The sequence below is a fragment of the Gymnoscopelus braueri genome (genome assembly GCF_963280865.1).
Source record: "Gymnoscopelus braueri genome assembly, chromosome: 21".
In the NCBI taxonomy this organism is placed as follows: Eukaryota; Metazoa; Chordata; class Actinopteri; order Myctophiformes; family Myctophidae; genus Gymnoscopelus; species Gymnoscopelus braueri.
Window position 1 is genome coordinate 31119053 of NC_137623.1, and position 14347 is coordinate 31133399.

At 41.7% G+C, this 14347-nt stretch overlaps 1 protein-coding gene across 1 annotated transcript in view; it reads left to right on the top strand.

Moving 5' to 3' along the window:
* odad2 (outer dynein arm docking complex subunit 2) overlaps positions 1 to 14347 on the top strand; it is a gene marked incomplete at its 5' end in the record, with an annotated part of 82758 nt that overhangs the window by 47140 nt on the left and 21271 nt on the right. The window contains 3 exons of the mRNA XM_080417490.1: positions 6483 to 6753; positions 10638 to 10797; positions 13667 to 13820. Coding sequence (XP_080273616.1) covers positions 6483 to 6753; positions 10638 to 10797; positions 13667 to 13820 — 585 coding nt within the window. The remainder of the gene's footprint in view (positions 1 to 6482; positions 6754 to 10637; positions 10798 to 13666; positions 13821 to 14347) is intronic.

The window sequence follows — 14347 nt, forward strand, 5'->3', positions numbered from 1 at the left end:
GGCCCAGACAGAGTTCCCCTCACTGGGTTGTGAACCAACCTGAGAGCTCCTTGTGGCAATCAACCAAAAACTGATATTCTCCTCAAGTTTTCATTAACAGTCTTTTCATCAAGATATCATGACTCTGGACCTGCGTGGGAGAAGCACAACCGAGGGGAAATAGCACAAAATCAACAAATCACCAGCAAGATATTAGAGAACATCAAATGTAAAGACTGTAACTGATTGAGCACGTCTCCACCGGAGCACACAGTACGAATCCATGTCATACCTTGCCACAGGCTGGATTTCGCAGGAGAATATAAGAACAATATTATGTAAAAGCAGGTCAATTTTCCACTCTGGCGCGCTGTGACTTCACCTGCCTATCACGTTGTGTTCTCTCTGACCTCTCGACTTTCATCATTATTTTTCCCCCGCTATGGATCTGACGTTAATAAATGTCCGTTTCCCCCTGTGCAATGCATCAGCCCCCTGCTCCAGTCCAGCCCGACGCCGCCTGTCAGCCTCCCAAATACTTCAGAGCTCCTCAGCTGTCTGCTAAAGAAAATACCTGGAGACTCAACAACTAAAGATAGCACCGTCGGAATTATAGAGGCGATGACATACGGATAACCGAAACATTTTACTGAAATTTTTCACGCTGGCATTACAAATGACCGATTCTAACGCGCCTCTGTTGTTATTCTTGCATGAGCGAGTGGTCTTGGCGCGGGTCTGTTTGCACAAAAAAGTGCACTTTGTCTGACTTAATCCCAACTTGGATCCAGAGTGCACCAAAATTTAACATCCAGTTCACGTTGAAAGCACGTTAGTTGACAGCTGTATCCATCAAGCACACTGCACACTGGATACTGAGCTGTCTGCTCCTCCCTGTAAAGGAGTAGCTAAGGAGTAGCCTATATGTGCCTATTTAGTAGCCATTTGTGTATTCTTGGAAGGCCATATTTAGAGAGACAAAACACAGGACAGCAGGGTTAAAAGAGCATTGCCGCTCCAATTATTCTCCACTGTAATTTTGAGACGTAAACGTTGCAGCTTCTGATGGCATTTGGTTTGCATCTTGATTGCTTTAATTAGGTGTGGACAGGCAGTGCACGTTTATACTTTCTGATTAGTGTCCCAAATGTTTAAAAACGTTCTCAAAAACACTAATTGGGTCATTTTAAACAACCTTGAGAGCTTGCTTCTTGGCTACCATCAGTCACATTTTCCACGAGTCTGGCGAATTATTTGAACAAATAGGTCTTGTGGCTTTACAAGTGGCCCCCGCCATGTAACTCCAACTTGGTTTACATGGAGAAATTGATTCCAACTCTGGTGTGAAAATGTCAAATTAAATGAGGGCCAGATTAGGGTTGTAGAGCCTGGGGTTTAAAAATTCATTTGGCTTGTAATGGCATAAGGTGTTGACGTAACACTGATTTCACATAATGGCCACCTTTCCAGCCAAATACTCTCTAATGCACCCTGAATGATGGATGTTTTGAGAATATCCTCGGGCAGAAAATGGCATGTTCCCCGCTGATCTCAGTGTCAATTGCATGTCTGCTTTTCACGTTCTCAAGTCCAAATCTTACATCTGCAAACAAGCAATCTGCTCCCTCAAGCCCGCCCTCCGCCCTGCTGCAAGCGGTGTTTCATTTCTAGCAAATAAACAGTTAATTGTCTGATAAAGCAGATGCCGGTCCTGCAAAAGCCTTGGAGCTAAATGGGTCCGGTCCTTCCAGGAGCAAACAAACGTAACGAATGCGAAGAAATAAAACCGTAATGACAAACACCCCTCGGTCGGACCAGGCCAAACCCACAGACAAATTAACTCCCCTGGAAGCATGTGCAGGAGAGTGAGCGATGGATGAACCAGCCAATGCAAGGAAAGGAGAGCTTTGGTTCCATTATCCACACAACGTTTTCACATCACAAGATCTACAAGCTCACAAACGTGTCGTAACGCAACAAGCTGTGAGCTTGTAGATCTGCTGGTGATGTGCTGTCTTTTGTGTTTGCAAAATTGCATTGATATAGATCAGTGGTTCTCAAACTCTTCCATTTCGAGGACCCCCAGTTTGGTATGCATTAGGCCACGGACCCCCCATTAACTCTTGAGAGTGTATAAATGGAACCGGGTCCATTTGGTTCCATTTGTACACTCTCAGAGTTACAGACGGGTATGTATCCATTTGGTTCCTAACTATCAATCATTTAGCTGGGGACCCCCTGGAACCCCCCCAAGGACCCCTGGGGCTCCCCGGACCCCACTTTGAGAACCACTGGTATAGATAATTAAAATATCAAATGATCTTTACATTGTATGAGCTCACTGTGTTTTCTTTTGTGTGTGTGTTGCACTACAATGTAGAGGGCAATATCACTGCACATGCAGTCATGATATTAGAGAGGTTGTGATGTTGATATAGTGCATGGCAAAAGTCATTCAGTGCTGCTCTGAAATGCTTACAAACCGCTCTGCTGTGGCGGCATAGAAAACAAAGAAAATGGCATGTCAGTCCAATCCGAAGAAAAATTATATTTCTATTTTCAATATTAAGATGAAACAGAGCTGTCTGGAGGCTGTCACCATTGTGTGTAGTTTGTACTAGCCGCTCCAACCATCACCATTACCAGACCTTCAGAAAGCCTCTTGTGATTAATGGCGTGCTTCTACCTGTTGAAACACTTGTACAGCCGTGACATCCAGAGACCGTCTGTGATTGTGATGGAGATATGGAAGTGAGTGAGTGAGAGCAGAGGCTTGAGGCAAAGGTAATTGGTAGATTAAGATAAAAGAGATGCTAGTGATAGACTCCTGTGAATTTCCATTCTCCAGGGAAGGGCCTTGGCAAATGTTTAGGTAAGAGTTAACAGGGTCACAGCAGGTAACATATTAAGTTCAATTCGGAGGAGAAGGCAAACTTATATATCGGTTATAACTTGAGCAAATAAACTTGGCCCGACCTTAATTAAAGTGATTACATGACTGACTCATTCATAATGTGTTTGCACAAGCTGTTAGCAGAAGTCACTTCCCCCGTTAAATGAAAATAAACACAAATAAACAATAATTACACAGGTCCCTACCCCTTCATAGGTCTTGCTGCTTAGTCATGTCCTTTCGAATCACTACCTCGGATAAACCCCAAAAGAACATAGCTGAGGACCTCTCATGGGACTCATTACAGTCAATGAGAGGGTTCATCAGAAGTAAGCAGTGGTGGCATTCAAGTGGCATTTTATGAATGTCACCTCTGTTTATTGTGCAATTGATTACGATGAACTCATGCAGGGTGCTGGTTCTCAAACTTTTTTTAAAATTCAAGGACCCCCATAATTCTGAGTGTACAAATGGACCCCTTACAGACCAGTAAGGGGCCATTTTGGACAACCTCAAGGAACCCTGAGTCCCTGGCTGGACCCCACTTTGCGAATCAGTGCTATAGGGTTCTTGTTAGACACAACCTGAAAACGAGAGGGAAAAAAAGTTTCATTCGCTCTTGAATAGATGGAAAAGAAAGACAGGCAAAAGTTGGCTATGTTGAAGTAAAGTTGTGCCATACAGCGCATTGTGATTATGAATAATATGAAGGTGGTAAAAGGTGCTGCCACCTGTGCTATATATGCTACTGTCTGGGTGGTAACAGGACATCTGGGCACCTCGATGTAAAATTGGCTATTTTGTTCAAAATGTAAAAAACTTAAGTAAAGTATACATGATTAGAACATGCTTAAACATTCGACAATTGAAGTCTAATATTTCTACAATTGCTACAAATTGCTACAAAACCTGTATATCCAGTCATTTTGGGGCATCAACAAGAAGTTGAAGGATAAAAGTCTGAAAATGATGTACAGTGCATGTTCACATGTATACTTTACATTACTTAATATTATTATTATTATGATGCACCTTGCATGTTCACATCATGTATACTTTACATAACTTCAGACAATTTTTCAAATATATATATATATTTTTTAACATTTTGGACAAAATAGCCAATTTTACATCGAGGTGGCTGGTGCCCAGATGTCCCTAGTGCCCACCTATCCTGTATCCGTCTGAACGTTAACGCATAACGCATGCGGATCCTCATGGATTTGCGAGAAGAGCTGTCAGATCTGGTCTTGCATCGCCGCTTATTGCCCAAGATATAACTCCCCCCTCCAAGTGTAATAGAATCCAAAATAACTTTAAGCCGAGAGAAGCACTAAAAACTGCCTCGGGTCCAAAAATGCTGGACAGATGGAAGTTGTCCAGAGAGACGGGGGAGGGAGGATTCTACCTATATACGCTGCACACAGCCCTAGATCCGAGGAGGTGGGAACAGGCATTAAACATGAACTTTATGTTCGCAAGCTCGGGCCCCGTGCAGGGAAACATGATCAGGGTGAGATATTCAGAGTCCCGGGTCCCGGGCTGAATAAAGAGGAGAGGCAGAGCTGCTGGTGCGCGTTTTGTGTGAGCGCAGGATCTCCATAGAGTTAGTAGGATCTCCGCACGGGAACATGTGAGCAGTGGAATGAGGATTATTGTACACAGCAGAGCCACGCACTGTGACTGGAGGGGCGCTCAACAGGTAGGAGAGGACAGGGAATAGTAATCCGTTACCTTTTGCGATCGATGTTATAGAATGACACGTTCCAACTGATCGCATCGGATTATTTGGTTGTTATTGAACATTATCCAGTGATATTGTTGTCTGCTCTTTTTTCCCCCTCTACGCCAACTCTCCGAAAATAGCAGATCTACAAGTTCATAAGGCATGAGCTTGTAGATCTGCTATTTTTTTTGGGCTAATGTTTCCAGAAAATAAAAAAAGTTTACTTTTTGTGTCGATGTTAGAATAACTTGATCCAACTGCAGGCATCGTATTATTCGGTTATTATTGAACATTATCCAGTAACATTGTTATATTTGTTCCGTAATGATGGCACGGATACAGGATAGGTGGGCACTAGGGACATCTGGGCACTTCGATGTAAAATTGGCTATTTTGTCAAAAATGTAAAAACAAAAAGAAGAAGAAATATTTGAAAAATGGTCTTAAGTAATGTAAAGTATACATGATGAGAACATGTACGGTACATCATTATTAGACTTAATTATATCCTTCAACTTCTTGTTTATGCCCCAAAATGACTGGATATACAGGTTTTATAACCATTTGTAGCAATCGTAGAAATATTAGACCTTAATTGTTGGATGTTTAAGCATGTTCTAATCATGTATACGTTACTTTACTTAAAACATTCTCCAAATATTTAAAAATTTTTAACAATTTGGACAAAATAGCCAATTTTACATCGAGGTGCACAGATGTCCCTATAGTGCCCACCTATCCTGTTACCGATGGCACTATACAGTATAGGCTACCTTATATCACAATGGGTGTAGGATCCCGTGATTGGAGTTAAACTCATGATGTATAGGCTTAGATGTGTTTCTAGTGTGCACTGGAACCGTTTACATTATATCATGTGCCTTGTAAATGAAGGAGGGAAAAAAAATCAGAGTTGTGCCGTGCATGGTATAGCCTTATGTACAGTAGCTACTGGTGGTTGAGTATGAAAACAGCTTCTGTAGAGCAGTGGTTCTCAAACTTCTTCATAACCCCCAAATTGATATTTATTTTGCTGCGGACCCCCACCTGAAACGTTTTTTTTTCTGTGCCAGGGACCCCCCAGAAGAGAAGATTTATGTAAAGAAATTAATATTTTTCAGATATTTTCAAAAATATTTTTAAATAGCCAACTTGTATTGGATAAAGTGGTTAAAATGATTGTGACGCTATGTTAACTATACTTTTGCTGGGGACCCCCTAGAACCCCCCCCCCAAGGACCCCACTTTTAGAGAACCATGCACTGCTGTAGAGCAACCAAAATAAACTGCTGCATGGGATGAGACAGATTTCTGTTATTTACGCTAGATATTTCATAATAGCAACCTGCGATGGCATGGGACGCATTCAGACAATATCATCACTACGCACTTTATGGACCATGCAGTATATATATATATCCCTCATATAGGCTATAGTTGTCGGCTGCATTTTACACTTTCACAGAATAATTACAAACAGTGCATGGTGTATGTATTTTTGTATTTGCATATGCCTTTGAATCGGGATTTAATAACATTAAGTTATTCAAGTAAATGTCACTCATTTTCTGTAGAGGTTTGAGTTGCTTTTAATGGACCTTAAAATCAGTAGAACAGCCCTGATTGCTCCACTCTGCAGTGCTCTGTCAATTAGTATACTCTTCTAATCAATAAGATGAATTCAATACACAATGAATGGAAACAAGCCATAGTGCTTTCTTGGGTTTATCCTTTCAGCAACCCTTGTATAAAACAGTTTTTTTGCGAACTATTAATAAAGTATTCAATCAATCAATCAAAGATTGTAGTTTAGAGGCTATTGAAATAACCCATCCTTATTCCACTTGCTTCACAGGACAGACAACAGCTGGAAGCTTGAATGAGCGCGCTGTGACCGTCCGTTTTTCCGCAGCAGAGAGAGAGAGAGAGAGAGAACAAGAAGGAATATCTATATCTATCCAAAGATGAATACAATTGTGTTCAACAAGTTGAGCAGCCATCATCAGGTCCTGTTCGAGGATCAGAAGGCCAAGGAGGTCGAGAGGAGCAGCAGAAACTATCTAGAAGTCATCGACGGGCAGCATCATCCAGACCTTCATCTCTCCAGCAGTCAGGTCATCAAAGACAACGCAGCCATCAGACACAGACGGACAGGGTATGTGGATTATTCAGTCTGCCAGTGGTGGAAAAAGTACTCAGATTTTTTTACTTGAGTAAAAGTGTCAATACTGCAATGTAGAAATACTCTGTTACAAGTAAAAGTCTGGAATTCAATATTTACTAACATTTACTAAAAGTACAAAAGTATTGGGATCAAAATGTATTTAAAGTACCAAAAGTAGAAAGTACTCATTATGCATAAAATGTATATATGAATATTTTGAAAATAGCAGATAGTTGAAAGTTGTGAGCTTGTAGGTTGGCTATTTTCAAATGGCCGAAATGTATAGGGCTGAAGTGGTTAATGTATGTTTTGTAATAATAATCAAAAATCTATGTTTTCAAATAATTGTTGTGGAATAAAAGTACAATATTTGCCTCTGAGATGTAGTGGGGTAGAAGTAAAAGTATTGGAAATTGGAAACACTCCAGTAAAGTAAAAAATCCCCAAAAGTGTACTTAAGTGCAGTACTTGAGTAAATGTACTTAGTTGCTTTACACCACTGTATGTACGTGGATTTAAACACTGCATCAGACACAGAAGGACATGATGATATGTGGACAAGTCCATTTAAAAGGTGCCTCAGTCACTGTCTGGGACAGGGTATAAATATGTGTCACCTTGCACCAGACAAAATATATGTGGACAGTTAGGTCTACAACTTACACAACTATTTCATGCACTCTGATCAGAGCTGTGGTGCGTAAAGACCTAAATCCGAATAATACCCACCTGCAATGCAATATATTGTATGTATGTATGTGGATATGTGGTTATGGATATGTATTGGATATTCATGAATGACTTTCTCCATGAAACTGACACAAATGATTGATTGACTTTATTACTTTATTAACAGTTTGCAAAAAAAGGAATGGTGGCACAGATTTATACATAAAAATGCTAAAAGGATAACCCAGTTAAGGCTTGTTTCCATTAAGGTCCTGCGAGATTCTCAGTGATTTTGTAACCTGTGCGTATTACGCCTTTTACGCACAATGCAATCTACAGTAACAGTAATGTATATATATCCACTTGTTTTGAATTTCCGATGGTATTAATTAGCAACAACATCGTTTCATGTTCCAAAATTAAAGTAGGCCTAGCATATACGGAAATCACACATGCAGGTAAATGTATCAAAGCCAAGACTTGGAGTGTAATCATTGCAACACAATCTTATGTATTTTTACTTCTACTCCACTACATCTCAGAGGCAAATATTGTATTTTTACTCCACTGCAATTATTTGAAAACTTTAGTTACTAATTACTTTGTAGATTTTGATTATTATTATTACAAAACATTGCCTACATTAACAACTTCAGCCCTATACATTTGAATAGGCCAAAATAGCAGATCTACAAGCTCACAATGCATTGTGAGCTTGTAGATCTGCTATTTTCAAAGGATTTTTTAATACATTTTATACATTTGGAAACTTGTGAAATGGGACATTCTGCATAATGAGTACTTTCTACTTTTGGTACTTTAAGTACATTTTGACACCAATACTTTTGTAAATGTTGAATTCCAGACGTTTACTTGTACCAGAGTATTTCTACATTGGTATTGATACTTTTACTTAAGTAAAGAATGTGAGTACTTCTTCCAGCACTGTTCTGTTGTAAGTAACGCTCCCCATCCTCATGTGCGTGTTGATGTTCACGGCTGATCTTGGAATTAATAAGTGGGTCATCTGACTTTGTTGCTGTTTGAAGGTCGACTCCATCTGTTTCCAATAGGGACTACATTTGCCCCATAGCTCTATGTGTGGTCTAGTCAGTCATATAGAACCCTATATGTTGTTCTTTTTTTTTCCAGAGAGGCTGTAGGAAAACAGCATGTTATGGCGTTATTTGCGTATTTATCTTAGACTATTTACAGACTGTGTAGCCTATACAGTAGTGCCTTTGCTCGGATGTGCAACAACATCGAATCAAACGGGATCCTGTGAAACGTAAGTCCACTTATGCAAACATCCTATGGGGTATAACTCGGCTTGGAATGATTGAACTTGGTGTGTGTGTGTGTGTGTGTGTGTGTCTGCGCACGTGTGTGTGTCTGCGCACATGTGTGTGTGTGTGTGTGTGTCTGTCTGTCTGTCTGTGTGTGTGCGTGTGCGCGTGTGTGTGCGTGTGTGCCTGTGTGTGTGTGTGATACCGGATAACGCGGTGGCCGTAAGGTGCCACCTCGGGGGGAGTATCGGTGCTAATGAAGAATATTAAATTTAGAAGGCGTGCGTGGCGGTGGGCTGTGAATGTGTGCGTGTACGTGCGTGTTGCCAGAATTCAGAACACGGGAGTCAAAATGTTCTTTAGGATGTTCATGCAGATCTAGATTACAAGGAAAATATTTGTAGAACACGAACCTCAGGCAGGCTTGAGGTTAGGAGAAAATATGTGACATCTGCAGCAGGAGCCTTTTTGGGGCTATAGAGGGAGAAAGTGCAGCGCGGAGCCATACTGACATCTACAGGTTCACCCACTGGAGGCAGCAGGTGAAACTAAATAATAATAATAATAGTCTAACAATCATAATAATATTGAAAATGTAAGACTTTATGTAAGACTTTATGTTGGACGTTTGTCTTTTTTAAGGCAAACGTAGGTTACAAAGTGTTTTGCAGCTGTTAAGATGCAAATCAATCAAATCCATAAAACTCAGCTCAAACTTGAATCTTTTATATAGCCTAATAAACAAAATCCTATCAATATCAAGAGGCATACACATTTTCTTTTTCATAGGACTGGTGATATTGCTGTGCTGCACCACAATATCCGGCTGAAAGGCATAGCTAGAATTCAGGATTGACTTTCCTCATAAAACTGACTAAAATGATTTAAATTATTTGAAGAGCAGATTAGCTTGTTGATTTTCACCCTGCTCTTTGTGTCTTTGTGCGATCAAGTACATTGTTCTTGAGAGATTTGTGTTTTTTTGTGGTGTTTTAGTTTTTTTTGCTATTTAACCTAAAAAAAAAAGGAAAAGAAAATTGCCCCTAAACATAAATGTTATTGTTTGTTTGTTTCCTTGAGACGTGTTTCTGGTTTGTGGGACACGCTGCGAAGAAAAGATGACATGCGACCATCTATTTCTCCTTCACACACACACACACACACACACACACACACACACACACACACACACACACACACACACACACACACACACACACACAGTCTTTCAACTTAATTATAGCGCTTTTGGCGAGAAAATTGCACGGTGTAAGAATGTTAATTTAACGTACTGTATCATGGCCCTGGCTTGACGTGTGAATTCTGAAAACATCCCAACACACTTCGTGTTCACTTTGGTTCTGTACAACATGTTTATGTCGACAGTACTTCAGTAAATGGCCTGATCTTAACGGTCTAAGTCTGTTATTTCTTTACAGAAATGTTCATGTTTAGCAGACAGAAATACTTGTTTGGCAAGCAGATCATAGTCTTTACAATGAAGGCGAGGGCATTGCTAACTATAGCGGTGGCAAGATTTAAAAGTCTATTTATACAGTATATAGAAAATAAGTACACAAAAAAGATTATTATAAAAGGCATATTGAGGTAGGTAGCTACTGTATGTGCTTGTCAGACTTCAATTGAACTACAGCAGAGCTGGTGGTTAGTAAACACATTACACCATGTTATAGGTGCATGCACCATGTAATAAAAGCATTCAATTTTATGTTTCATGAATTACCTGATTCTATTTTCTATAAGGTCTATCTGGCAGGGAATATGGCAAAAAAAAAAAAAAACTTTCCAGCCTTCACTATTAGTTGTTTTGAAGGGTATGCGCCTTTCATTAGACATTACCCTGAAATGGACACGGTTTTAGTGTTGTTTTGCCTGAAACACCTGTTCCCTCTCTTCCAGGGGTCGTCCAAACGGTGGGAAAGTGCGACACAAGCGCCAGGCACTGCAGGACATGGCGCGACCGTTGAAACAGTGGCTGTACAAGCACAGAGACAACCCTTACCCCACCAAAACAGAGAAAATACTGCTGGCCCTCGGCTCCCAAATGACCTTGGTCCAGGTAATGCTTCATTTATACTTGAGCCGCGACGCGTTGTGAGCTTGTAGACTGGCTATTTTCAGCATGCGACTCCGTCATATAACAAAGGATAAATCAGGCTGATATCTTCATCCGCAGCCTTTCCTTTCCAAATATTGTCTTCAGCCAGATCTGTTGGGTCATAATAATCTCACTACTTTGAGTCTATTTTGGTTTGATTTAAATATGGTGGCACACGATGCTTTTTGAATGACTGAGGAATAAAAGAAAATAGTAAAATCTAAGTCCAAGTCTAATATTCTCTGTAAAGTTTCCCTTTGTTTTCTTTAATTCAGACTTATATTTCAGCTTTCATTGTTTGTAAAATTTCTCAAGTGTGCATAATTACTTTTATGCACACTTGTTGAGGCTATTTAGATAAATTGTTTACAGGTTGTTGTTTTTTTCACTTTCATGTTATTAAGTATTCATAAAAAAGAGTAGGGCAGTATATGTTTAATGTTTAATTATAACGTTGAAGTCAGTTGTCAATTATGTTCTTATACAAGCCCAAGAGCAAAATATGACCTGATTAAGAAAGTCACAGCTACAGGAAGGGAATGTGTGTGAGTGTGTGCGTGTGTGTGCGTGTTTGCTGGTATATCTATGTTCTGCCTGGCACATGCTGCTGCATACAAACAGTATCATCTGGCTGACGGGGTCAGTGATATGGCCTAGATGGCTGTGGCTGCTATTTCAGGCCACTGCACCTAATCTGCTTCTCATTTGGGTCCTAATGAAGCTGTTTGTTTTGGTGAGGGTGAGCACAGTGTGGAGGAATGCTTTGCACTAGTGGACACTGGGATGATGTCCTGGATGCCTGTGTGTGTGTGTGTGTGTGTGTGTGTGTGTGTGTGTGTGTGTGTGTGTGTGTGTGTGTGTGTGTGTGTGTGTGCGTGCGTGCATGTACACACACACACACACACACACACACACACACACACACACACACACACACACACACACACACACACACACACACACACACACACACACACACACACACACACACACACACACACACACACACACTGCACGCATAAATTCAGACGGCACCAATCAATCAGCATAATACCAGCAAAGAACGGAGTCGAAGCTCATGCCCAGTGGATGGTTTAGTTCAAACGGAGCTGGGACGGTGCAAGACAGCCACCCGTCACATTTTCCCCAAACAAGTGGGAAGTGCTTGATCATTTGCGCTAACAGGTATGCGCCATGCCCCCTGCACCCTCGCTAAACATCACCACCGCCAGGTCACGCTATAACGCTCCTGGCCTGTCTGCGAGACGCCGCCTCCATGGTGCATACAGAACAGACGGGCCGCGGGCAAGAGAGCTGGTTTGGCCCGCCAAGACATCTTTTTTGATATCTGCGGGCGTCATCGGAGCAAGCGTGCCATCATTCCTCTCTCTCTCGTACGGTCTCCCTCAGTCACATAGACCGCCATCTTTCCTCCTGCCCTCATTAGCAGCACACGCTGTCCCTACGCCCGGCCTGGCCTCTGCTCCAATCCAAGCCACATGTATTACTGGAGGCGGCCTTGCGGCCACAGCTCCGCGTGCTGCAGCTCCGGCCTGGGGACAAAGGGGACGTGGGACTGTCTTGTTTCTTAATGAGAAACACAATATTGAAATGAGAGCTTGGGACGGGGGGAAAAATTAAGTACTCTAGCATGAGCGTCCCGTCTCGTCTCGTAACCCCCCCCGCCCCTTCTGCCTTCATAAGCCGCTTGAAGTCTATTGAGCATGAAAAGTTATTCTAGTATAACATCTAATGGTGTCCCTTCCCCTGTGAAAAGGAGAGCGCCAGCTCAAATGTCCTTTTTACTGCCTCTCGAAGACAGCGATGGAAAAAAAATATTATTGGAGGGAGGCTCTCCGCGTCCAGAATAAGCACGGAGGGGACCCGCATCTCGGTTGGAACATTAGTTAATGAAACGTTGCGTTCGCCGGGCCATCCAGCAGGGCGGGTTTGCAGGGTGTAAAATATTTCTGAATGGCCTTGTTGCAGACTGGGTGAATGCTGTCTCCCCTATCTCCCTTTCTCTTACTGTCTGTCTCTCTCTCTTACTGTGTGTGTGTGTGTGTGTGTGTGTGTGTGTGTGTGTGTGTGTGTGTGTGTGTGTGTGTGTGTGTGTGTGTGTGTGTGTGTGTGTGTGTGTGTGTGTGTGTGTGTGTGTGTGTCTCTCTCTCTGTATGTCTCCCTCATTCTGTATCTGCCTCTCTTTCTCCCTCTCTGTCCCCCCCCACACAATACGTCTGGGAATGTTTCTTAACATTGGGGTTCAGGGAGTTGGGTACAATATTAGGGTATGCTCGCTTCTCTAATGTGACCCTGTGTCTCTCTCTCTCTCTCTCTCTCTCTCTCTCTCTCTCTCTCTCTCTCTCTCGGTTTCTCTCAATGAGACTGACGATGGAGGACAGGGACCAGACGTTTGTTTTGTCATGGGACGTACTGTAGAGGTGTTTGGAATCAAAACAGTAACAACCGACCCTATTTGCTATGTGTTCTCTTCCCCTCCTCTCTTCCTGTCTCTGTCTCTATCTCACTCGCTCTATTTCTTTCACTCTCTCTCTATTTCCAAATATTTCTGGCTATCTCGTTCACTCTCTCTATATATTTCTCTCCTACACTCTATTTCTTACTATTTCCGTCTATTTCTGTCTCTCTTTCTGTCTATCTGTTTCTATAAATCTCTTTCACTCTCTCTCTCCATTTCTATTTCTCTCTCTCACTTTCTCTTTCACTCTATTTCTATCTCTTTCTATCTCTATCTCCGTATCTTTTTCTCTTTTGCTATTTCTCTCTCTTTCACTCTCTCCCTCTCTCTCTCTATGTCTCACACTCTCAGGTCTCCAACTGGTTTGCCAATGCGCGGCGGCGGTTGAAGAACACGGTGAGGCAGCCTGACCTGAGCTGGGCGCTGCGGATCAAGCTGTACAACAAATACGTGCAGGGCAACGCCGAGAGGCTGAGCATCAGCAGCGACGACAGCTGCTCAGACGGTACGGCTCAGCATCCATGTTGACATGGCATATGAATGCAATTAGCTGTTTTTATTTATTTTAACAGGTTTTATTTATTTTATGTTTACGCCGTGGCACCGTACGGGCCGATGCTGTTTAGAACACAGTTTCCCAAACAGTGGGTCGGGACCCATGTTTGGGTCGCGGACCAATTTTTATGGGTTGCAAGTAAATATCCCTTTTTTTCGTTTACTACGTTTAGAAAATATATAAATATGATTTATATTGAAAAGACAAACAAAACGTTTAAGACGTGTTGTGCGCTTGTAGATCTGTTATTTTTACTGGTTTGGGTCCCCGGGTAAACATCTAATTTATCTTTTCGGTCTCCAGCTTAAAAGTGTGGGAACCACTGGTCTAGAATTGTGTGTGTGCATGTGCGTGTGTGTGTGTGTGTGACATGTTTTGCCTTTTCTGTTTAATTTATTTGTTCCAGGGGATCCCAAGCAAAATTACGTAATATAATAATATCAAAATCATTTAAATCTTGCTGTAGATGGCTTACG